The sequence below is a fragment of the Phaethon aethereus genome, assembly GCF_964289735.1.
Source record: "Phaethon aethereus genome assembly, chromosome: 11".
Taxonomy (NCBI): Eukaryota; Metazoa; Chordata; class Aves; order Phaethontiformes; family Phaethontidae; genus Phaethon; species Phaethon aethereus.
Window position 1 is genome coordinate 1,092,042 of NC_138587.1, and position 26,278 is coordinate 1,118,319.

General features: G+C 40.7%; 1 protein-coding gene across 1 annotated transcript in view; it reads left to right on the plus strand.

Annotated features, from left to right (window-relative positions):
* RAD18 (RAD18 E3 ubiquitin protein ligase) overlaps window positions 1-26,278 on the plus strand; it is a gene marked incomplete at its 3' end in the record, with an annotated part of 59,069 nt that overhangs the window by 15,599 nt on the left and 17,192 nt on the right. Inside the window, exons 6-11 of the mRNA XM_082004785.1 lie at window positions 333-432; window positions 3,162-3,346; window positions 7,001-7,077; window positions 7,767-7,827; window positions 14,204-14,338; window positions 17,577-17,733. Coding sequence (XP_081860911.1) covers window positions 333-432; window positions 3,162-3,346; window positions 7,001-7,077; window positions 7,767-7,827; window positions 14,204-14,338; window positions 17,577-17,733 — 715 coding nt within the window. The remainder of the gene's footprint in view (window positions 1-332; window positions 433-3,161; window positions 3,347-7,000; window positions 7,078-7,766; window positions 7,828-14,203; window positions 14,339-17,576; window positions 17,734-26,278) is intronic.

The following is a 26,278-nucleotide window of genomic DNA, read 5'->3' on the forward strand; positions in this document are numbered from 1 at the left end:
TGAAAGACATTAGCACGGAGGTATGTTTATATTAGCCCCTACGTTTCTGTGTAGTATGCCTGTTACTCTAGATTTTTTTAGAGGTTTCATTACATCTGACCGCAGGGAAGATGAGAGCCATTCTGATATTACACAGAGAGGGAAATAAGTGTCCTGGAATGAAAATGAGAGTGGAAAATGAAGATTCTGGATAGACATTCCAGATCTTTTAGAAAAAGAAACCTGGAATTATGGATTTTCATTTTCTTTAATCAACAATTAGTATTCAGATGAAAACATTTGCTCTTTGCTGTGATATACACGCTACTAAATTCCTTCTCCCTTGCTTTTAGTTGAGTGTCCTGTTTGTGAGGTTGCTATTCCAGAGCAATATATAAACAAACATCTGGATAGCTGCTTGACAAGAGAAGAGAAGAAGGATAGCCTCAGAAGGTAAGAAACAACTTTGAGAACTTTTATATGCATATAGCTCTTTTTCTGCACGGCTGAAATAAGAAATATTAGTTGATGGGTTACGGTACAGTGGATTGTGTGTTTGTTGGTTACCTGCTGTAAAGATCACTTGAAAATCACTGTATAAATGTGATTGTGGTGATTTTCCCCTCTCAAGAAAGTATGTGGATCGCCAGCAGAATTACTTTTTGGCTTTTAATGGCAAGAAAACACTGGACAATGTTTTAAAGAATTCAACGCAGGGAGTAAAACTTAGTCTGTACATTATCCTCATCAGATTTCTACTCACTAGCATTAAAAATCTATTCAGATAACACTTATTCCCATTTTTCACTTAGTGAATAAATTGCTTACCTCAATTCAGATGGGCCAAAAGACAATTGCTTTGCTAGCTGTCAAGTTAAAAAATAAAAATTGCACCTTTTTGGTTCTGCTCGCTGTGGTTCTTTTCAAGTTGCCCAAGCCAAGGTTGTTTCTGTCAGATCTCAATTTCTACAAGACTAATGCATGCCTTTGACTCTATGCCTCTGCCCTAGAATTTGTCATGGTCGCCACATTCACATTAGAAGTGTAGATTTCAGTTTATTTTACTTACTAGCATAAATTTAGGCCATTATTATTTATAACTGATCAGACTTAAGAACTGTGAGGGACTTCTGCTGCATGTGATTTTACTGCATGCTTGTATTTCCAATTCCTCTGAACCTTGAATTAGAAAGTAATTTTACGTTAAAGCTGTTACGTTGCCCAGTCATGCTTAGAATGCAGTCTATAAGCTAAAGGACTTTGAAGATGAATAAATGGTAAATGAATATTGAAATCTGGTGTTATATTTTAATTTTCATTTGGGATATTTTTAGTGTTTTTTCTGTTCTTAACGAATGGAAATAAAAGCCAGATCTTTCTTTGGTGTCAAGCCCATGTCCCTAACAGAATTTAAAATTCTGCTTATTTTATCTAGACTGCTTGGATCTTAAGAAATTATCACGCAAGATATTTCTTCTTAGGGACTGGCTATTATGTATTAAATGCTGGCTTTTTGTTGATGTATTTATTCTATGGCAGTGTTGTTCGGGCTTCAGTAACAGCACATCTCTAGTTCTTCTCCGAGGAATTGTAGCTCTGTTTATTCTGAAATTAGGAGCGCATGGCATGCTATGTTAACAGTTGAGCAGTTATTTCAGTAGAACTGATAATTTAGGCCTCAAAATCTGCACAGGAGTTATTACAACAGGTAAGTGTATGTTCACAAAGAACATAGCATTTCTCAAGGCTGGGAGAAAAAACCCACCAACATTAAGATTCAAAACTGTTGTGAACTGTTTTCATGTAGCTGTCTGCTCCCAAAGCTGTCATCACTCTTCTAGGTCATGCTGCTGGTGAATTATAATACATACAAAGCTTTTTCAGGTAAAAGATTGAATTATTCAATGAAAATTTTTATATTTCACAAAGGACTTAATGAAAAAAGCCATTTCCTGAAAAGTGTATTGTGGTAATGCATCTTTTTTTGCCAGCTATGCTACAAGGGCTACATGAGAGTAAATGAATTAATGCCAATTTTTGTGTCTTTTTTTTTTTAACCTTGAAATTTATTTTTAATGTGGTTAGTTGAAAGTGCTGAATACAGTTTTCAAACAAGTCTCTAGCTTTCACAATGGAAAGCTGTTACCCTCTCTAATTCAGAGCAGTGCTGCTGAAGTAAGTGTCTCTAACTAAATGCTCTTCTTCTATAACTAATAATTATTTAAGTTGAAGAAGACTCATGAGGCAGTAGATGGATTTCAATACCTTTGTTGGCTAGTTTGAGTGTATTTCACCAGGAGGTGTAGGGAAGACTGAGCTAATTTGTGCAGAAGGAAACTGTTCTGCTAATTTTAGATGACAAAAGTTGTAGTAGTTGAATTTTCTATGGCAGTTTTGTGTAATTAAATGTTTTCGCTAGTTATTGAGTTCTTCTGACATAAGGCAGTGTGAAGGAAAAAATCTTGGTCTTAGATGTTATTCATCCAACAGCACTATTAATTCGCTTTAATGTAATTTTCTGTATTACCAAACTACCCTTCTGTTAGATGGGAGCTACAGATTTGCTTTCAGGTACATGACTGTATCTTTCTCAAAAGTCATTTCCCCAGAAAGCTGAAAAATCTCCTAATTCAAGTTTTGGCTTGCGGTTTTAATGCTTTTAAAACTTCATGAACTGATTCCGGTAAGACATGGCTGGTACTTGGGTGGAACTTAGGTGGAAACACTTGCTGTGTTTCAGCAGTCTGAATCCAGTACGCTTCCTTTTGAATTCAGAGTGAATGTAGGCTTGATCCCAATGAAGATGATCAGCAAACACAAAATGCTGTGTTTGCTGATGTGATTCTGAAGCCTTTGCTGTAGATGTTAAAAACTGAGCTGCAGTACTTGTTACATGAGCAGTAGTGTTGCATCATTTCCTAAAGAAAATCAGAGTAGACCTATTGTTTTCTGCATATTTGAAATTTTCCTTGTGGTAGATGGAAAAGGTGTTCTGGCTTCCTCGAGCTGTTGCACCTGTGATATCCTGTGTAATTGGTTGTGTGTCTGTCATGGCTGAAATGATTCTTTCAAGTATTTCTTACCCAGAGCGGGTGAAATGCCCTGTAAAAATCTAAGTCAGTATTTAGTTTCTTAGTAGGTGTATTAATTTAGAAAAAGTTTGTTTCCTTTTCCTTTTGCAGTTCTGCTCACAAAAGGAAGCCTATGTCTAAAGTGGTTTACAACTTGCTCTCTGATCGTGAGTTGAAGAAGAAATTAAAGGAACATGGTCTGTCTACCCACGGAACCCGACAACAGCTTATTAAAAGACACCAAGAGTTTGTGCACATGTATAATGCTCAATGTGATTCTCTAAACCCCAAATCAGGTAATGAAAAATGTTCTGGGGTTTTATTGACTTTGCATTTTAACAAGTGCCTCCAAATTAAACTCTGAGGCTTTTAGTAAAAAAATTACAAGTGCCTGAGGTTCTTAGTAAGTGAATGGATTATTAATTTATCTTTTGTACTGAATTTGTTGTCTTCCTTCTATACACTGAAACTTCTACGTTTTTATTAGATTTAATTTCAAAATCAGGTTTCTTTTTGGAGATTATAGGTAGGGTAGAATGAATTAATAAGGAAATGTTAATGTTTTGCTGGAGTTTATATCAATTTAGGTGTCTTGCAGCAATTTTATAAAATTAAACCCAGACTATATGTAGCATTAAACAGCTGTATGGGATAAGAGGAGTGTGTTTTAGTCTCTAATGTGAGTGCAATATAAACTTCCTTTAAACAGCAGCCTGTTTGCATGTGCTCAGGCTTAATGCTGGGAAAGCGCCGGGGCTGGGAGAGGGAGGGTGAGATTAGAGTGGGGTGTTTGGGCTGCCTGGTTTTGTAGGCAGTGTGGCCATTTTTTAGGTTTTTAAATAGCGTGTATGAGCTAGAAGGGCAACTGTCCCAGCTGATCTTGTTACATTCTATTTTATACATGATGAAAACATGCATCTTTTTTAAAGACGCGTCACCTGTCATCTCTCAGTTTGGTTCTGTAAGTGGTACAAGTAACAGCACAAATACACAGGCGTGTGTGGGTGAGAAGTAGACATCAGATTTATAGTGGTGTTTTTTTTTTTTTAATTTGATTAGAAGCTTATGGCAAACAGGCCCTTTAAAGGAATTTCTAACAGGATCATGTTCTGATATTACTCTCCTGGGAGCGGCACAGCCATTAGTGTCCTAGAAATTCTCATATAGCTGGTGGTGTGTTTTCTGTGCTGGTTTCAGGATGTTGCTTGCTGTCTGCTAGGTCTGTAGCATAGGTCAGGCCTGCTGCTGGCAAGAGCTGATCATAGTTACTTCAAACTAGAGAGATGAGAAATATTGTTCCTCACCCTCGGTTTGATCTCTTTAATTTTCATGTTTACAGAGACCTAAGTCCTGAAGCACAAGTTCACCATTTCTTCCAGAGGTTGTTAATGATTCTGAATGTTGTTGTGTGTGCTGAAGGGCTCAGAAACTATTTGGAGCAGATGAGTTTTTTGCCTTGCTGGCAGCGGGGCTGTCAGGAGCCGAATGAGCAGGCGGGCCAGGGCAGCGCAGTGAGCTGGGAGCTGCTGGGGCACCGCTGGGTGCAGCATCCCCGTGGCGCAGGTCGCGCACCGCTGCAGGCACACAGCCAAACTTTACATTTGCGATTTGTTGCTTATGTGTAACAGGAATACTTTGGGGCTGAGAGTGAGAAGTATCCTTTGAGAAGGCTGCCAAATTTAAACAGTAAAAAACACTTAATTCGTCAGTTATGATTTAACAAATTTGACAGTATGGGGGAGTTTTTATTTCAAGTGAATATTAAAAGCTCATATGTTAACTCCAAGTACATGTGGTCTTCTGTGTGATCAGACGGTTGGAAATGCCGAATATCCGCAACTTCTACCATGGCATTTCAAAAATAAAGTATGTGTTTGGTGTTAAACTCCTTTATTAAACAGGCAGTACCACCATTATTGAAAAATAAAAGTTAGTCACTGAAGAACATGAATATGAATTTAGCAGCCAAACTTTAGGCTCCTGCTTTTGAGATCTTAATTTCACTTGCCAGCTCTTGGCTTGCATTGTGGGAGTGAGTGTATGAGAAAAGCAAGTTTGCAACCAGCAGTATTCACTTTTTCATTTTGCTCCTTTAACAGTTTTAAGAATTTGACAAAGAAGGGTAAGTGCCCAAGTGATTTAGGTGCCAAGTGTCACTGCTTGGTTTGTGCCTAAGCACTTCTGAAAATAAAACATAAATGCTTTCAAAAATTGTTTTCTAGGACTTCAGGAAGTCTCTGGGATGAGAACTAGCACACACAGTTAAGATTGTGTTTGACTTCAGCAACGATAGAAGTTTAGGAAGTTTGTTGTTTCATTCTGAGAACAGCACTTGTATCAGAATGTCAATCATGATATGATTTATGTTAATTTTGGAAATTTAATTAAACACTCTTAAGTCCCTCTCAGAGTTCCCCCAGGGGCGGGAGTAGATGTGAAGCTGCTGTAGGTCGTGGATGTATGCCATTGTCTGATGGCTAAACAGGAGCGGAGCCGTTTCGAAGCAGAAGTGAGGAGTGGGCTGGCTGGGAGCCGCGGCAGCTCTGGGTGAGGGGAGAGGAAGGGTCGTGGCATTGGGGTTGCGCTGCTGCCATTATGCTGCAGCAAGGTCGGCCTGAGAGGTGGATGCTGGTTCTTCTGGAGCCTCGGGTTCGCTCAAGGCGTGCTGGAACCAAGCTGTGCCGTGCCGGCCCATCCCTGTTAGCCCTTGAAGTGCCGGGAGGTCCTCGGCCTCTGGGGTGATTCTTCGCTTGCTGGTGATGAAGCAGCACCAAGTCCCTGCCTGCGCTGTTCGTGCACGCTAGCTAAATGGGGAGTTCCACAGTGTGCTACCAGCGTACTTCAGCTGTCCAAAATAATGCAAAACTTCTATTGAGGTCTGGCTCAATACCTATTTGTAAAGGGTGAATTATTAAACTAGCACTTAAGATGCAGACATGCATTTTCCGTGGTAGCAGTGAGCCTAAGGTCACTACATAATACTAACAGCTGAGCTTCTGAGGAAGCATAGCTGCCAAATTTCTGGGTTTTGCTTAAACCAGTTTTGAACAGGTTTTATTCTTTCACAGCCTAGTAAGCTTCTTGTTCTCTGGTTACTTTACTGTCTAGTGAAAGCATTTGTTTTAATAAATAACCATAGCTACCTAGTAGCTCTGTGAAAATGATTAAGTGTAGACACAGATTTGTAAAGGTAAATGTCAAAATAAACCGTGCAGGGTCCTGCATAGCTGTAGTTTTAGTTAAAATGTTAATGTACACAGTTATGTCTGTTTATATGCTTTTGAGGTATCTGACTTAATCATTGGAGTAGGTTGTAATTCATCTTTGGACCATGGCTTTTGCATATAAGCCTGCAGGCAGTTTTGTGTAGCCTTGGAAAGTAGTCCTTGGAGGTAAAAATAAGATAAACAGTAGATGTCATTATTGTATCTTCTGTTTAAAGATACATTATAAAATGGAAACTCTTTTATAAAAAAGACAGGCCTGTGCACCACAGAAACACTACAATATGCTAGAGTAAGATGTAAATATGATTTGAAAAAGACTACATTTTCCCATGAATTTAATACAAAGGAAACGAGAGCAACAACCCAGGAGGTGGCCGAGAGCCAGCTGCTGGCAAGCACCGTGAGGCTTGCTGCAAAGCACCTGGGCCAAGGCCCACAGCTCCCGACCTTGCCTCCTGGTCCCGAGCCTTGGGCCCTGCCTCTGCTGCTTAGCCGCTGCAGGTGGGAACGGTTCCTCTGCATTAACAAACGGCCGCGGAGCACTGGTGTAAAACCATGCTGTTTGGGCTTGCCTGTGATTGGAGTCGGAGTTTTCACTGTTGGAGAGCTAATGCCGGTTTGTCTCCTTGTGATTTAAATTCATGGTAGTTTCATTCAGTGCTGTTACATCTTTTTCTGTAACCGGTCCTGTTTCAGTCATCTCTTTCTTATATTTTCAAACAGTTGCAGATGTTGTTAAAGAGCTGGAAAAGAATGAGAAGATTCGGGTTCAACTTGATTTTAATAAAACTGGTGAAAATGTAAGCTAATTATCTTTGTTTTCAAAGGGGCGGATGGCTAGGAGAAATTGCGGAGTGGGCACTGAGCGTGTTTGCCTATCGCTTTACTATGGGAATTCCCAAATTCCCAGGTTGCATGTTGGAATTCATATGTACCATCTTATAATCAACATCATTTTCTCATACCACTCATTTGTCATTTGTGTACTGCTGATGTTTCTATGCGTAAACCATTTAAATATGAGCATTTTTTTGATTGCAATAAAAATTCTTGAGAAATGTTCCCCTTGGTCATACTGGAGGATTTTGACCCTCCATGGCATTGTGGGGAATCTTTTGCTTCCTAGAATTCTCTAGGATTTAGCTAGCAAATTATCAGCAATAGCGCCTGTTCTTTTCCCATGACATACGATACTTTTGCGACTTTTGGAGCATGTTTGTTGCACAGTATTAGGAAGTATTTTATGGTCCATGCATGCTGGGTGTTATATGGGGTGGCTTCGCTTAGTCCTGTTGACTTTATGAAAGCAAAGCGAGACAGCATGTATATGTATTTTACATATATATTACTGTCTGCAGATGAGATGGTAAGAGCTGGTGGGGGAGCAACGGACAGCTGATCCTTCTTACAGTTTTAAGTCTCTAGTTTTAAAGTATGCAGCTTTATCATCTTTTCGTTCTGTAAATAAGCACTTGTGTGATTTCTGTAGAGCTTGACTTTTACAAAGGACCAGACAGAGGAAGAGATAGATGAGATCCATGCTGATTATCGTAAGTAATATGCAAGTTTTACGTTGTTTTGCTTTTAAATTGATCTTCTTTTCCTTTATACTGAAATATACACATAAAAGTGACGTTTTTCATGTGTGTGTGCTTCCCCCAACCCCTATACATTAAATCTGGAAGTTCTCTGTTTGGGCTGAAACTTCCTCTTTGAAACTCAGTCTCTATTAAGTACTGATGTTTGACAAAACTCACTGCCAGGGCAGGATAAGATTGAGATGGAAGCTGAATGCCTGCTTAGCGCAGCTCCATTTTCTGCACTTTCTACTTGCCATCTTAATGGTCCTCCTATGTTTGTTGCACATAAAGAACAGCAAAGCAGAGTTTCTGTCTCCCGCATTGCATGTGCAATGTGTACTGTTTCACTGCGAGTCCTCGGGTGGAAATAAGGTGCAGAGCTTCCCTGAAAGCACGCTCTGAGGCCCCAGCGGTGCTGGGCGTGCATGGTGGCCGGATCCTGTCCAGCTGCCTGGGCCGCTGGCTGGTGCGTGGAGGGGCAGCTCTGTTTTGGTGTCCTGCTCTGCATGAGACTCTTCACGCAGTCCTTCGGCTGCAGGTTTGGGAGAACAGAAGTGCAGTTGTGACTGTGGTGAAAGTTGTTCATGCTTTGCTTGTGAGATTTCACCCTTTCTCCCCACAGATTTTTTGGCATGTTCTCTGAGAATAATCTGAATTACTCAAGGAGGTTCATGTAAATTAGTTAATTAGTTTGCCAGTTCTATACTTTGTTAAAACTGGGGCTTGCAGCATATGAATCTGTGTGTATTAAGGCACTCACTGATTGTAAAAAAAGGAGCTTATTACCTACTGCTGTGCCCCTGCAAACAATGGCACGCACTCCTGAGTGTTTTTATACATACAGAATTTCCTCAGCTTCGGGTTTGATACTGTTTTCTCCCTTCTTTGAGGTTCTTGGCACTGTATGACTTCTGCTCTGCAGGCAGGTCTGCTGTCTGTGAGCCCTCCAGGAGCACCGGCCTGGCTCAGGGCCACTCCAGAGGGAGGCGTCTCTGCCACTACGGGGTGTGCTGGCTGGCAAGATGGGTGAATGCTGGCTGTCTTGGCCCTGCACTCGCCAGTATACCCAGTAACACAGATACTGGGTTTTCCCATTACTCAGCATATTCCCTCCTCCCCGACACCCTTAATGAGGGGAAATTGGCTTTATTTAAAAATGCACCTGTTTTCTGGGTGGTGGCTGGTCTTCCCAAGCCTTCCAGCTCATCCTGTAGCAGATAGGTTTGTATATGTTTACTCTTTCTATACCTTATTTTTCTAGGTTTGCTGTCTAATGCAGAGTGACATTAAATGACAAGCCACTAGTAGTTTATATTTATTATGGCATCTCTAAAATACTTTAGGGCTGCATGTTTCCTCAATGGTGTGTTTTTCACACTTCTGTAGTTGTCAGTGGCCCTTCCTGCTAAAAAGTATGTTTTAACTGAAACAAAAATGCTTTTTCCATGTTTTATTTGTATACTGTGGTTCTCAAATCATCCAGGGCTTCACAGCGCTCCTCATATTCGCTCCCTTCCTTCGTATCCCCCTCCACAAGCATCGCAGGTTCCTGTCTCCTCCCTGCATCCTTTTAGACTTTCCCCTCCTGTCCAGCCCTGTTTTTTGAAGCGATCTTTTAAAAAGACGTACTCTGCTCATTTGATTGACCTCTGCCCCTCCATCCTGTGCAGGCAACTGGGATTCAGTGCAAACTGGGTGACTTTTTTCCTGGTTTTGTTGTTCCTGTTTAATTTTTTTATACTGGGTCCCCATTGTTTGTACAAGAGACCAGTGCCTGTGTCGGTTATTAAACCTGCTTCTGCCCTGACAGAATAAGAACATTTGTTTTGGGAAGTGTAACTGGAATAACTATTTGAGGGAAAGAAGAGAAGAGATAACAAATAAGAAAAATATCATAGGGAGAGCTATAGTTCAACGCTACAATTTTGTGGTGGATTTTGCAGGGCGGTTGTTTGGTGTTTGTTTTTTCCCCAGCAGAGAACTCATTCCTGCTTAACCTGACCCTGGGAAAGGACAGTATTTTAAACTGTGTTTCTCCTTACTGTGTGCTTAAACCTGAGAACAGTGTTTTCTTTCTTTGTGGAACCATCTAATCATCTTTATGGTTAGTTTAGAAGCACACGTTCTTGTGACAGTTAAAGATTGAGGACTTGCACCCTGTTGTATTAATTTAGTACAGAAATGGCTAATGTCAACTGATTTTTACAGATTACTTCCTGACTCTTTGTGTGTTTGTGTGCACAAAGCATTATGTTGTACTTGGGTCCCTAGTGGTGTTTTATATTCACATTCTTTTCTGTTGTTTCCCACTCACTTCGCTTCACCTGCGCTCTGCTTGCACACTCAACCATGGTAGTTAGCCATGTAATGCTAAAACAATATTCAATGAACATTAAATTGCTCTGCTTTCAGCCACAGAGGAGCAAGGCAATGAAGGGACAACTTGTTCTGATTAAACTTAAGGGTGTATTTAAATCTGCAATATGGTCATATTTCCTGTGTTTCCTTGTGTTGCTTCAGGCACATAAATTATTCCATAATGCATCTAGATTTAGCCTTGTTGATTTTAGTTGGGTTTCTGTGAAGGCTAAATAAGGGCCTAAATCTTTAGCAAATTTTTCCCTTGCTTTTTGTTTCTGTTCCTGAGAATATATTTTTTTTATTGAACATTTAAAAGTCTAAAAACAAAAAAAAAAGAGAGGGGGAAAAAAAGAGAAGGTAGAAAAATATTTTAATGGGAACATGTGGTTTTAAAATTAATAAAAAATATGACCAAAGAGGTAAATCTTAACTAGTGTCAGCAAATTACTTATAAAAGCAAAAGGGAGAAATAAGCATGAAAAAAGAATTGTATATTAAAATTAGAGGACAGTTAGAGATTAAAACAATGTTTATTAAATGCCTTTTTTTCCACTGTAGCACAGATGGACTTTAAAAAGCTTTATTATACAATGAAGAGTTTGGTTTTTTTCTTCGAGTTTACAACATTTGCACTCTAGGTCCCTAATTCACAGATGAATTAATTAACTCTGGCATAAGTTTTGAATTAAAAAAACTCAGCCATATACTTTTTGTTCTGTATCTTCATATGAAACACACAACACAGCGGAGCTGTGTAACAGCCTTGTTAAAAAGCAAGACAAAACAGCTGTGATAAAACCCTTTTTTTCCTTCTTATCTTCTTTACAATTTTCTGACCTCTTAGCAAACTGCTAATTGCACTGTTGGTATTTTTTTTGCCTTTTTTGTGTGTGAAATGTTTTTGAAATACCAATTAATATTTTGGCTTGGTGAAGCTCAGGATGGTTTATACGCTAGCTGGAAGCTCTGCTTGAGTCCGTGCCTGGAAGGTGCAGTTACAGACGCTGTTCCCTGCAGCAGCCTCTGTCTGCTCCTGGGGAGCTTGGTGACACCCGCAGCCTGGTGTCACTCGTTCTGCTTTTTTCATGGTCACGCCTCTATTTAAAGAGTTAAAAAAATCTACATGAAAAGAAATACATTTGTTCAAAAAAATTTTATTCTGCTGCTCTTTATTTTTATATATTTTTTAATTTGCAGTATTATTCAGAGGCTTACTGATCCATGTTTTGTGTTTTAAATATTTGTAGTTACATCTGTGGTTGTTTTACTATTGAAATGCCTGTAGTTTTGTGAAATGTGCATAGTGTGTTGTTTCAGCGCAGTGGTGATTTACAGTGTGTGTGACTAGTGCCTTGCTTTGCCAGGACATTTCTTTTTTACTTGAAAAGCTTTGTAGTTACACCATGAAACAAAACAACAAAAAATAGTAATACTGGAAAAACCGAAGTGCTAAAGGAATTACGTAATGAATGTGCAGCGGCTCAAACACAAGCATCTGGGACAAGAACTTTCTTTTCATTAAAGGAGTTGTTGACCTTATGTGGTGTTTTCAGCTACGCGAGGAGAGGGACAGCCGGTTTTAAATCTGTTTCCTTCTGCGGGGCAGAACTTGATAGGATTTTATCTTGGCCTCCACCCGTCCTGTCACCGCAGCAGGACGTAGGTCGGGGTTAGTGCAGTGGTTATTTAAACCTGCCGTACCCCACCAGCGCTCGGCAAGGGGTGTCCGCTCCTCGAGGCACTGGACCACGCATCTCCACCGCCGCACGTGGCCTGGGCCGGTGCCGGGGCCCTGGCTGTGCCGAGCAGGATGCGGAGGCCGAGCGGTGCTGTCAGAAGATGCGTCGTGGTCGAGGAGGAGGTCAGGGCTGTTCGCAGGGGAAGCCAGACCCCGCCGTCGAGCCAGGGCTGGGAGGGATGGGGGATTGTGGGGAGCAGGCAGGGAAGAAGATGGAGAACCGCTGGTGCCCGCGGAGGAGCGCGGGGTGACGGGGAGGCGTGGGTTGGGAACGCGGGGAGTGCCCGTGCTGCGGCTGCAGGGCAGGGCAGGCTTGCTCTGGCCTCTCCCTGCCCCGCGGAGGAAAAGGTGGTTCAGAGGCTGATTTGAAAAAAGAAGACAAAAGCAAACAAATAAAACAAAGAAGTTATGAGGGAGTCCTTTGCTTCAACTGGGCTCGAAGTTGATTTCCAAGTACACCGATTCACCAGGGCATTTGCTTTGCCGTCCCAAGACGTTGCTGTCGGCGCTGTGCATGGAGCTTGCGCGTGCACCCCGAGCGCGCGGGGCCGCCCGGGCGGGGCGGGCTGTGTGTGGCGGGCCGGGCCAGGTCTGCGGCGCCAGCAGGCTGGGCGGCGGGTGGCCCAGTGTGCCCATCGCTAGCCCTCGGCTCTCGTCTGTCCTGCGGATTCCTGTTCCTTTGGTGCCCACACTCTCTGCTGGGGTTTATCTTAATCTTCCCTGCAAGTGTAACTTGGGCAGCGTGTGTGCGGCCTTTGCAGAGCGGAGACTTTAAACCGCATTCAGTTCTGCGTGTGCGCGGTGGCGTGTGTAAGACAAGGTGTACTCTTGTCTTGGGAGCTGCTTTAGGTAGTCCATCGCTATATTGCGACTGCCGGGAAACTTCCCTTGCAGACGGCATGTGTGCGCTGCTGGCCTTCTGCTGCCGGTGGAGGAGGGCACGTGGTGGTCCCCAGTTGCCACGCCGCGTCCTGCTCCCTGCGAGGACGGGTCGGAAAATACTCTGTCTGGGAGCTGGCCTTTTATTGCATGTTGGACCTCTGAAGCCTCCACGAGCTGGTTGTCCAGACGCCATTGGGAGAGGCAGCACGGAGCCCAGAAGAGGGGTTGTGTGTGCTTCACTTTCGCGTCTTTGGGGCGAAGCAACTGTTTGTAATGGCACATTTTGGATGTACATCAGGCCTTCCTGCCTCTGACATGGGAAACACTTTGAATGCTTTTTCTGTAGGCTAAAAATTTGGCTGAAGGTTTTAGCTGAAATACTTTATTGATTTCAAAAGGACAAATCTGTTTCTCAGAGTGACTTTTTTGTTGAAAGTCCTTCCAAATAAAGGAAATTCATATTTGAATTCACTGTAACGTATCAATATAAAGCTGTGCGTATGGACTGATAGGCTTTCATGCTGTGCTAGCTGTGGGCAGCTGTGGTCGAATACGCTGTTTCAGTAGCAGCCGGTGCGTTCCCTCCGTGCCCAGCGAGGGTTAGGTAATCTGCATCGTCTGTCTGAGGAGACCAGGTATTTTCCCAGCCTCTGAGTAAAGAATTCGAAGTATCTAGATTAAAAACAACATTGCTTTGACTGAATACCAGAGGATTGCTTAAAACATACGAAGTGACTGAAGGCGCAGAGAGTATGCCAAAGAGCAATTAACTGTGATTTAGAGGATCTGAATCAAAACAGTATAATCAGCATGGCACAAAGTCTTTTGACATTGCTTTACTGCAGAAACGGGAGTAAAACCCAAAGCAACTTTAAAGCAACTTGCAGAGTAGTCGTGAGATTTTACTCTTTCTCTCTAGCAGAGTGCTCCTGGCAGGACTACCTAGAACTAGGTAAACCATACGACTAAGAGCATCATCCAGATGCTCCTTGAACTCTGACAGGCTTGGTGCCATAACTACAGTATTAAATGTTGTCACAGTGGTAATTGCAATACTTAGCAAGTTTAGGAAAAAAGACAGATACTGTAAAGAAGAAACAAACACAGTTGTTCCGTGCAAAAATTAAATTTTCATCTGTGCAAGTGTTCTTGATTACTGGGTAACTCTATAAAAGCCTAGACCCAGATTTGGATCATTAATAGAATATGGAACGTATCGCAGTGATGAGTTGGTTTTCATTGTCTGTAACAAAAATGTTTTTAATTCATTATTTTGTGTTTATGTCTCTTCACATCCTTTTTACTTTTTCTGGCGTACCTTAAGAGTCCTGTGGCAATGACCAGTAATGCATGGTTACATTTCAGGAAACAAACACAGAAGCGAGTTTAAATTTTTGGTGGATCAAGTAAATAAACGGTGGAAGAAAAGTGGTAAGAGGAAAACAGGAAGTGCTCAAAACAAAGAAGAAGTCACTGTCGAAGAATTGCCAGTGGCCACAGGTTAGTAATGTTGTTTCTTATAGTCTCCCTCTTCGATCCACACTAATAATTAGGGGCTTTCCCAAAGAAATGTTCTTTCCTCCCCCAAAAAAAGCAGAAAAATCAAACAGATCCTAAAAAGACTGACTGCCATTGATTTTTAGTGTGATACATAAGCACAACCCATAATAAATATATGATTTGTTTGATTTTTAGTAGGGTTGTGTACAGACGTGCTTTATTTAGGTGCATATTTTAATTAGCTGGTTGAAATGGGATCTTAGGTTCCAATCCAAATCTACTGGAGTTGCTGAGTAGGCATGTGACACTCTGCATCTTTGAAATGAAGGTGATCATGGGTATTGCTCGCTGGGTCTCTGCTTTTCTGTATCATTAATATGATTGGGAGTTGGTAATTGAGAACTGCAAAGTCGTTTGCGTGGATTGGAATGCATTATTTATTTGTCCTGAGGTTGAAGCAGTAAAATAGTTTGGCTTCTTTTAGACTGTTTATACAGTATGTTCCCTCTCTTTTTTTAACTTGCTTGTTTTGTGTTTATATACTTCAACACAGTGAAAAGTGGGAATGCACAACTGCAGTTACTCAGTTCTTTATGAGTTAGGAACAACATCCAGCATATGTTTGTCATCCTCCCTATCCACAACAGCAAAGAATACCCATGTGTGCTTTTAACTTGTTCCCCATAGGCTTGTTCAGTCTCGTTTGTTTTATGTTACTGGTTGGTTTGGCAGTGTACATATGTCTTTGAATGTGTGATTTAGAAGAGCATTCCTCAACTTAATATAACTTGTGAAGTTACAATCTATTCAAGATACTGAATTTTGGAGAGAATTCCATTGACCAGAATTGGATGTGCTGTTGCCTGTATCCTTGGGAAAATATTATCAGTTTAGTTTGCATCAGCTCTCACAAATCTCTGCTCTTCCTCAGTTGAACGGAATTAATCTTTGGCTGTCTCCTGGGCTGTCTCCTCTAGCAGAGCTCTCAAGAATAAAAATTAATGAAAATACCAATATAATAGTATGAATTTTATCATTATCATTTCATGCAGACCTTGATGCAATGCATAATCCTTTCCATGGGAAGGGTAAAAATTAAGGAATCTCAAGAATAAACTTTATCTCGTTTGTCACAATTTACAGCGATGTTCCTTTTCTGTAGCAGAGACAGAAGCAATAGGTTATTAGATAATGGGATCACAGACTTCGAAATATTAATTTCTGGCTATGCTCTGTGGAGAGATCAGCTGCTGTGCATTACTGGGTTTCTACCTTCTGTGTAAGCTTTTTCTTTGTGCATTGAACTGCAGACTTTGAGAAGCTGAAGTAAAGCTGTATAGTTTTTCCAAAAGAGTGCTCAGGTAGAAAATAACTTTTATCAGGTGTATCAACCTGTATCGTGTTGACTTAAGTACACAATACCACCTCATCTGGTTCTGACAAACCTACAAAATATTCATTATGCTTTTTGTGCACTGAGCATTCAGTAGTCTTTGAAATTTCAGTTTCTAGTTTCATGCCAAGCATATGCACCTGCTTGACTGTTTGTAAACCATTTAAAAAAAAAAACAAAGAGGTATGGGTGAAGGAACAAATCCCTAAAGCCTGTTTCCTCAGTGTTCCTTACTAACAACAATTACATTTTTATTAAACTGGAAATTATGATACGTGAAAGGAAGAAAACCAGCAGTGGTCTGACTTGCCATTTGAGAGCGTAACTGCTGAGAAGAGCAAAGGCTTTGTATGCTCTCCTTACTCATTTCATTCAGATTCCCATGGAAGTAGTGGAATTGTACAGAATTAAAACATATGTTGTGTGGGGGGTTTTTTGTGTTTTTTAAAAACTTTCATATGTCCTGTTGCCCTTTACTGTAGTACTGGTTGATGTAACAAACCTTGCTGAAAATCTCACTCTGGTTTTGGTGATGTTTTAATCATCCCTTCCTGATGTACATTGTCTTGTTTTGCATCTTTAAGTTTAAAGTGTTAAATTTCCAATCTTTATGTTTTATAACTTTTAAACATAGGTTTTTGCTTGCCCAAGGGGAAGCACTATAAGAATTTGATAAATCTTTGATACGCCTCTTCTGGGTTGTGTTATTGCATAGGGCCTTCGCTCTTTGTAAGCCGTTAATTTCAGAGTTACGCTTCCTCAGTTGGACAACTGACTCACTGTCATCTGCCGGTTGTTATCAGCAAAAACTTGCTGCTGATATTTAATTATACAGTTTAGCAGAAGGGAAAGGGCAAACTGTAGCCAAATTCAAAGGTTGTATAGCTCTTCCACACTCTAATTAGTTATGTTTGGCCATTTCTGTCAAAATCATTTCTGGAGGGGTAGAAAAGTCAAAGTGGTTTGGGCCAGAATATAGCTTGGTTTGTGAGGGTGGACAGAACACTTCTGTGAGTAGCCAAAATTAGGATTATTAATGAGATGAGTCTCAGTATGGTTCTAAAGTCCCGTGCAACTTCCTAGTTAAATAACTGATTTGAAAATATTTGTGGGTATATGGCATAGGAGTAGTTTATCTTTACGTGCCATGCTTTCTAGTGTATATTTGCTTTCTCTTTAGAGAGGTAGAAGGTATCTTTTCAGAGAACTGTCCATCTTTTGTGTCAAATGTTTTTATCTCTAGAAAATAATGAAATGGTTTTATAATTTGTGTCTGATATGTATTGTCTAGAAGTGATTTTTTTTTCCTATTACAATGATGGAAAAGTCAATTACCTAGATTGACATTGTCTTTCTTAAATGCATAAGGAAATAAATCGTAATGCTTCTCTTATTGAAAACAAGCCTATTAACTTGATCTGTAAAACTTTAAAGCTATCAAGCTGTGTCATGCAGCAGATCAAGTGAATTGGTAGCAAGGAGCAGCACTGTCTCATTAAGCGTTTGCTAATTTCTGAAATGAAGTTTCATCTTATGACATGTGACAAATGTCCTTACTCTTTATTTCTCTCCTTGTTTGTGTTTGAAACTCATAACAAGAAAGGTTCCTGTTTCAGTCTCTGGTTCTTAGAGGGTGGGTTTGTTGGTGTGTTTTTTACTATGCAGGAAAAGAAATTAAACATTTGAAATCGTGAGAGTTTTGGGAAGCAAATAAATGGGAACGAGGTGTTGGTATTTAAATATTTTCAAAACTTTGATTTCCTTAAAATCTGTCTCTAAGCAGCAAAAATTTAAACAATGATATTTTTCTCTGTCATTCTTCCTAATCTCTGCCTTTCTTGGTAGAACATAGGGAAGAACATCACACAGCTGTCATCCTTGGAAAAGCCCAGACACTCAAAACAGAAACCCCTGATGGCGAAAGAAGTGAATCTCATTCCCTGGAGGAAGGCCAGAGATCAGTCTCTCCTGCATTATCACTGTCCTCTGGATCAACAAGCAGGTTAGTGAAGAAGTATCTGTTCTCCCTGGTTTGTACCAGATTAGACCAAACATGGAAAAACTTTGCTAGTAACCTTGAGTCATATATACATCCTACTTCATAGGTTGGGTTCCTAAGCTGTGGTTACAGATTCATTCTCCTCCCTGTTTCTGGCTCTTCAGTTGCCTGAGAGATGGAGCTGAAATACATTTAGAATTCACCTAATAGTTTTGTAATGACTTGATAGAGGGGTGATAGCGTAAATGTTCCTTTTGATATGGAAACAGTGAGTGCAACATCTGGAACTAGGAGAATGTTTGGTGTCTCTCTTCCACTGCATCATCTTCCCTTCTGTTTGATGTTTTATTTGAGAGGTCCAAAAATTGATACAGCCTAGGTCTTTTAATAGGTCTTTAGCTGAGTATTGCTGTAAGAAATAGAGTTTAAATGACTCATTATTTGCAGTCGGTGGTAGAATGCCACTGAGCTTTTCTTTCTTCATGCACTTAGTTTTGCTTCCTGAAATTGCCTTACTGGGTTTCAGAAAATGAAGGATCAAGGAAGGCTTTATAAATAATGTAAGATTTTATGCTTTTGATAGTTCAATGATAATTTTATCAGAAGTAGACTCAGCTGTTATTGTGCTGATGAGATCTATCTGGTTTTTGAAGGTAGTGTCTGTATCCGTTTAAGATACTTACTTCGTGGATCGTAATTTGCTATCTACTACTGATCAATTGCCAAAGATGACGACGATGAATACTTAGATAAATATCCTATTGCAATACTGATTGCTGTGGCCCCGGTTTCTGGAGGAAAGGTGAAAAAGTCATTGAAAACAACTATGGAATAATTGGATTTTGATATGTGTCAAAAAGCAAGAGAGCTAATCTTGATAATAATCTTGCTATCTTGTTGGTAACAGAAATGAAAGGAGAAGGCACCCTTTGCAGGTCTGCTTTACTAGGAAGAAAAAGGCTTCCTATGTTTAGAAGTCAGAGATAATCAGAGGAAGTAGCTGAAGGCCAGGCAGCAGATCAACAGCTGAGCTGGGAGTAACATTTCTTAATTTCCCACCCATTACACCGATATTATGTGCCTCTTCCTCCTTGTTCTGCAAATATTAAGAATAATATAGTGCTTGGTTTCATCATTGTTTATTGAAAGAACAGTTCAGTCATTGAAAAATTTAATACATTTTTCTAAATTAATTTTGGTTCACAAAGAGGTTTTAAAAGTCAGCATGGGCATTAAAGATGTTGCCTTTCACAGAAGTAAATATTGAACAGTGAATGAAAGGAAGACATAGGGAAGAGAAGATCAGCTCGAGGGATTAGAGAGCATCAGATGTTAAATGTCTTTGGTTTTATATGATTAGGTTTTGCTGCCTGTTTCCATTTACTTGAACTAAATGGGAGCATACAGTAATTATTTGTCTGTAAACAGCAATAGGCTCTCTGGGCAGATCACTTGTGTGGAGGCAGAAAGGATCTTTGTTGCTGTTTCAAAACATTACATTTTTGTTTGGCTGCAAATTTGTGTTATATACACCAATAAAGGCTCTACCCTCCTGGTCACCTTTCCCCTCTTTGCTGTATGTGTCTTTCTGCCTGATTTCTTATTGCAAAATTGATAATCTAAGCATATCATTGTATTTGCTGTTCAATGTGTAGTGAGCATATTAAGATTACTGGTGCACTAGTTTTATCTAAGTTTCTTAGGATGTCAAGCAAATGATGATAGTTTTTCCTTCTCTGTGATACAGGTAACTGTTATCTTGGTAATTTCTTTATTTTTAAAATAGGGTCCAGTGCCCAGACTCATGAAGAGACTTGCACATTGTAATACCCAATATTTGAGTACCTTATTTTCAGGTCTGTGGTCTTCAGAGCAGAATCCACAGATCTTGGTAGGACATGGAGTCACAGAGACTGGGAAACCCTCCGGAGATCGCCTCGTCCAGCCCTGCGCAGAGCAGGGCCAGCTGGAGCAGGCTGCTCAGGACCGTGTCCAGTTGGGTTTCAGTATCTTCAGGGATGGAGACTCCATACTCTCTCTGGGCAAGCTGCTTCAGTGTTTGACGTCCCCCCAGTACAAAGGCTTTTTCTTATGTTTTGAGGGAATTTCCTGTGTTTCAGTTTGTGCCTGTTGTCTCTTGTTCTGTCACTGGATGCTACTGAGAACAGACTGTTGTCTTCACTCCCTCCCATCAGGTATTGCTACACATTGATAATATTCCCTTGAGCCTTCTCTTCTGAAGGCTCAGCAGTCCCAGTTCTCTCAGCCTCTCCTCTTAAATGTTAGAAGAATGAAGAGTGAAGAAGAATTAAGGGCTTCAGGACTGGCTTTGTGTGAAGCAGCGTGCTGACCCGTGAGTTGTAAGGGCTCTACCAGTGGACAGCGCTGGTCAGTAGCTTTGAAGTCTGCCCTTGCCAGCGCACAGGTGCCTGGCTTAGCAGTGTTGCCTTGTGCTTTGCAGACAGAGCCTCCCTGATTTTGAGCACTGAAGCCCTTTTAGAAATGGACCAAGCCCTAAATTAGAGGGGGAGACGTACCTCCTAAAAGGCTCTTGCAGGCTTGCGCTGTTCTGGGTTTTGACAGTCTTCTTGAAGCTGCTCCATTCAGGATCTGCACTGAAAGATGAAATGGGCCAGGGGAAACAGCTCTTCAGCGCTCGATTGGAAGGGGGGAAACTGGCCCTGTGGCGTCATGTCCAGAGACTAGTTTTATGTGCCTGAAGCCTCAGCTTTCCGGTTTGCGGCTTGGGCCATGGCTGCTCTGCTGCCGACAGGCAGTTCTGGGGAAGCGCGCGGCAGCAGGAACCTGGCGTTTGGTTTGTGCAGCGGTGGCGGGCAGGAGCCCAGGCAGAAGATCTCCCCTGGGGCTGATGCAAGGCTGCCTCTTGCAGATTTGTAGGAGCAGTCACGTTTGACAGGTGCACAGGTGATCGATGGAGCTGCTTCGTCCTCGCTGTGCCTGCTGTTGCAGTTGCCCTAGAGCTCTGATTGCTATTTTAGTTCCACAAAATAAATGCTTGGCTCTTCACACAGGATTTAAGTGAGATGTTCCTGTTCTTCCCTATTTTACTTAATTTGTTTTTTTGATTGGAAATTAGCCTTTTGGCATTACGGACCTTGGAAAATTTGGAATTTTGATCTTACAGGGTGAGTTCTTGGGAGATAGAAAGGGCTTGTATTAGTTCATCCAGGTTATCATTAAATCTCTGTTTCACTGCCAATTTGGTGTGTGAGTGATTCTCCCCACGGCCTTTGGCATCAAAGTTAAACTTTTATTCTTTACCTTTTTGTCTGCAGGATTGTGTATATAAACTTAGTCTGGATGAAAGTATGTCTAACAGACTGTAAGAAAGTTTGCTGAAGGATATTAGCATGTGGCAGCTACTAATGATCTGAATGTGCTTTCATGAACCAAGCTGGCAGATTTTGTTGGAAGGTGCGCATTTGTTTGTGTTATGTCTGGCTCAAGGCGGAGTTGGTTATTCCTGCTTTTTATGCATTCACTCTCGCCAAATGAAATATTTCCATAGACTTATTGAATCAAACACAGAATCTCGCAGTTGCACAGACCATGGGTATGCATCACAGATATTTGGACCTTCTTTTAAAAAAAACATGCTTAAGAGCTCCCTGTGGTTTACTCTTAAATTCAGCTCCTGTGCAACAGGAGCAGAATTACTAGAGTCTGCACAGAACTGTTTTTTCAGAATCTCTCTGGGATTTACTCTTTGCTTTCCTACTTTGTGCATATCCCCTGGTTTGTATGTGTGGTGTGTTTTGTTTTTTTTAATATTTTTATTTAAATATAGGGCAGTTTGCTTAATCTTAAATGCTAGCTACTGCACTAGTCAAGAAGTTCAACTAAGTGGTGGGGGTTTTTTTGGGTTTTTTGTTCCCCCCGTTATACTGTGTATTAAACTCAACTGCTTGGCAGTTGGGCTCATCACACACTGTCGATTCTCATCCTTTACATCCAAACCCCTGTTGTTATACTTTGCTCAAAAAGAGGTGAGAACAGCAATAATAATATAGTGAAAGCTTAGCTAAAGTGGCACATGACGCCTCGTGATGCCTGGAAGGTTCCTCTCGTTTGACCACAGTGTTCTTCCTGCCAAACTGTACCTTTCTGAAGAACACTACGGTGCATTTTTCTGTGTTTTCTGGGAAACAGACAAAGGCTACAGGGATCACCTCTGTCCAAAAACTGATGTGGGGGAACGCTTATGAAAAAGAATTAAATGTGCTTTTTGTCTTTACTGTTTCTTCCTGACAGGTACTCTGGAAAACCAGCAGGCCTGATGTGCCAGGGCAATACCCAGGTCTCTGGCCCTTTGGCACATGTGGGGTTCTGCCATGTCTGCAGATGAGCTTTGGGAAGAGATACTGTATAGAACTGCAGAGTTCTGTATCTTGAGCTGCGGCTCATACTCCCAGTACGCTGCTTACGTGCTTCTGGTATAATCAAAATGGACCTAAATTATGGCAAGATTTTCAGGGACTGTAAAAAGTAGGTGTAGTCATACAAGCTGGATGAAATAAAGTGATGTATTTTGTCACCCTCTGGTTACCATGGGGTTAAGTATAGTGAAATAAATATAGCACAAATCAAAAAAGAATGATTTAGATTTTGAGAGTTTAAGTAGCATTGTGCTATTGTACTAAGTAATTATTTTCTGAGGCTTGCATTTTATTTTGGATAATAAGAGGATATCCTTTGTCAAGGGTAAATGTTTTTCACATTGAAATGTCAAAACTTGAAATATATTTTGAAGTCCAAATCTGTATGCTGTGTTTTTATGAAGAAAGTACTTCTAAATGGAGGTTATGATGGATTACAAGAAAATTAGGGTTTTGAGCAGCACATAGAATATAACAAAACAGTCTTGAAGCCAGAGAGTTGCAACGTTTGCTCTGTAAAAACATGCTGCAAGTAAATTAATGATTCTTATGTTTTCTCCTTCATAAGACCTTCTGCCTTTTGTCAATCTCGTATCAACATTTGCTAATGGAGCAGTTGGTCAATATTAGAAAGTCATACATTATACAAGTATCACTGATGTACTGACATTATTCAAGAGTTGATACTTTAACTGAGAAAATGAAAGTTTTACACCTGCTGGAAAAAAGATACAGGCTGTGCATGGAGATTATAGCATTGACCCAAACATGTTGGGTCTTCTCATAAATTGATGGTCTTACCAAGAGAGGAAAATGTGCATAACAGATAATCACTGAGACAAAGCCATGACTTTTAAAGGATAATTTTTCAAAGCTATGAAGTCATACATAAAGCTTTCCTAGAACTTTAGTGCTCCATATAAATAGTCCCATTGCGTTCCTTTACTTTCTGGGACTGAAGCCAAATTCTATGCAACTACATAAACAATAGGGAAATGAGAAACTAGGTGGGACAATCATAAGCCAGTTAATGAACTATGTAGAAGAAATATTCTATTAAAGGTATTTTATATGATGGGGATAATATTCATTTTTTTAAAAAACTGTTTATCTTTAAGATTTCATGTTAGAAGAAAATGTCAGCTCTTGATGACTAGAGTGGAAAAGTCGGAACAGTGGACAAAATATATTGTTGGCCTCATCTGAGATATTAAGGTGAACACTGAAACACAGTGACAGTTTTGAAATCCTGGTGGAAAAGTGCTATATCCGCGAGTTGCATAAATCTCTGCCATTGGAATACACGGAGCGGCTGCAGCAGCTGCCAGGTGGGATTTGTGCCCAAGCAAGGGGCCTGATTTGCAATAGGTAGCGCGCTTTGGCATTAAGTTTAGGAGCTATTGATCAGGATCTAAGATCTTGATTTATCTGGTCACTTAATCTTGGATTTATGTGCTTTGCAGAATTTGGGCTTTAGTTCATCAGCTGAAGAGGAGGTAGAAATAGAGAGCTGTGCTTCAGTTAGTCTGGAGTTCGCTGGACGGCAGCAATCCCCTGAAAACCTCTCAGTAGATGTCAGCTTGTCAAAGAGACCGTTGACAGGACGAAAAGGCTGAAAAAGCTGTGTAAGCTCTTCCCTGGCAGTTGCTTCTAAAGAAGGTATTGTCCTGATCGCTCGGCTGGCCATCGCTGTCACATGAGGAGAAGTATATGAAAACGTGTTGATTGGTGGAATAACTGCCTTTTTCAGTTCTTTAGTACATTTTTAACTTAATACATTTTGAACTACTTTGGCTCAGAGATTATGTGTATTACAGTGTTAGATAGGAGCATTTTATCTTTGATATTTGGCCTCAAATATGGGTTCGTTGTGGAAGGATGATGATACTTCTCTGCTATGAACTGTGAGGTGTGGTGGAGAGAGTCCCGGAGAAGTCATTTCAAACATTAATGGCTGATGACCTCAGATGTGTATGGGGTGAAAGTGATTATATATGGCATGTATCCAGAAAGACGTAAGTGCCTAGTCCACAGCCATGGGGTTTGGACATCTTTGAGCCCTGAAAACAGAAGTGATAGTACACCAGTGCTCTCTAGTGCTTTAGCCTAGATGTCCTAACTGTTGTCAGACTCCTAAGGAAAGCAAAGATAGATCCAGCAGATCTTTTCCTTTCCTAAAGGCAGAGCCTCACAGGCATGCTCTCGAGCTGCAGAGGGGAAAAAGCCTGGAAAGAGTCAAGAAAAACAATGAAACAGTGGAACCTGTGTAAGGTTTAGTATAGACAAGAGCCCTCCATGGAGGGTTCTCGGGAAGGTCCAAGGCTGGCAAACCTGCTGTCCTCCAAAGACAGGAAGATGGAGCCATGCTCAGTGGTGCCAGGGGTGTGTGGTTTGAAGAGGAGGTACTGGGAAGCCAGGGAGGACTTTGGTCAGCAGTTACTCTTGGATGTTACACAGGACTTGGGCTACTCCAGCAGCAAGCTCACACTATTTGTCACAGGCAGGTCGAAGTGCAAGCAGGATTGCAAGGTGGAGAAAACCATCTTCCCTCACTCCTTGTGACTGGGCATTCACCTTGAAATGACATTGGTCAAATGAGACAGCCTGTAGCTCATTTCTCATGCCAGCATTGGGGAAAAAAATGCACAATGCATGCGCCAGAGCTAAGTACATAATGCACAGCAAGATGGACTGATGAAAGGGCACTGGCTGTTCACTGTGAAGCCAAGAAGGAACTTAATCAGCCTCCAAATAAACATTCAAAGAGACGTTGGCTCCTTTCATTTTTAGAACGAGACATGTTATTCACACTTATGGCAGCTTTTTTCTTGCTATTTTAAGGTAGTGTGTTTATCTTTAAAAAAAAAAAACAGCTGAGGGGAGTGGGGAGTAAAATCCAAATGATGGTCAAGACAGGAATAGTTTACTCTTGCTTGATTATCTATAAGTGCCCAGAAGAAATTAATCCTGCAGAAAAGTGAGGCAGAGTTGGGGAAGTGCTCGAGTCACTGGGGCTGCACTTTTCTCAACCTGCAGACATGAATAAGTCCAGGAAACGAAACCTCTTCACACCCTGTTGCCTTGTCTGTCAGCCTGTTGCATCTTGAGCAGTTAAGTTTCAGAACTTTCATGGTTTTGCAATAAAACTTTACTCATCTGGAACTGATACGTAAAATCTTAGGACAGAATAATGACCTTTATTAAAGAAAAGGACAGAAGACCTCATGTGGGAAATTGTCTTGGATTTGATTGGAGTCAGAATAAAATCTGAAGATGTGTTTTGCTTTGTCTGGCCCCAGTGTAGATAGATATTTATGGGGTATTGAAAAAGCAGAAAATACTGAAGAAATGAACAAAACTATTCTAAATTCTGTGATCTCTTTCAGTCCCCTAGGCTAAAACTTATGGAAGCAACATACATAAAGATGTAGCTGTTTCTTTTTTATTTAGTTCATTTTCTTTGGCTTAAGTGAATTCATTCAATGATAAGAGGAGCTTAGGAGTTTTCTTCAGGGGGAAAAAAAAGGAATTATTTTAAAATATGAATTCAGTTGGTGGTCAAAATTTCTTTGAAAAAATTGAAAATATTTTTTGAGAATTGTTTTTCAACTGTGGCATATTTAAGGAGTTTTTTTTAATTTGCAAACAATTTTTTTTCCCCTGCATGTGGAAAAAAGGTATATAATTATTTCAAGTCAAAATCAAGCAATTGCTCAGTCTTTGTAAAAGAAATTGATGTTTAAGAGAGACTAGATGCAGAGAACTATTTATTTCATTGAGTGACTGGCTTGGAACAATGGATTATTTGAAGAAATTCTGAAACAAAGGGCTTTTTAGCTACAGCTGGAAAGTTCACAGCCCTGCAGCTTGGTTTTGTACAGTTACGTACATAAACCCTCGGTCTCTCAATGCAATTACAGCGTAAGAGTTGATGAGGGTCGCGGGGGGGCTCTGATTACTCTTGAGCTGAGAGCCTGTTCTCATCTACACCTAGAGGCTAAGGTGGCAACGTGCTCTAGTACATTTTGTGCTCGGTTTTAAAATAATTTGGTAGGCATAGACTGTGAATTACACATGCCAATTATGAACTTGCGTTATTGTTTTGAGTGTTAGCCAAATTTTTTCACTTTTATTGTTTTGCTTGTGACAAA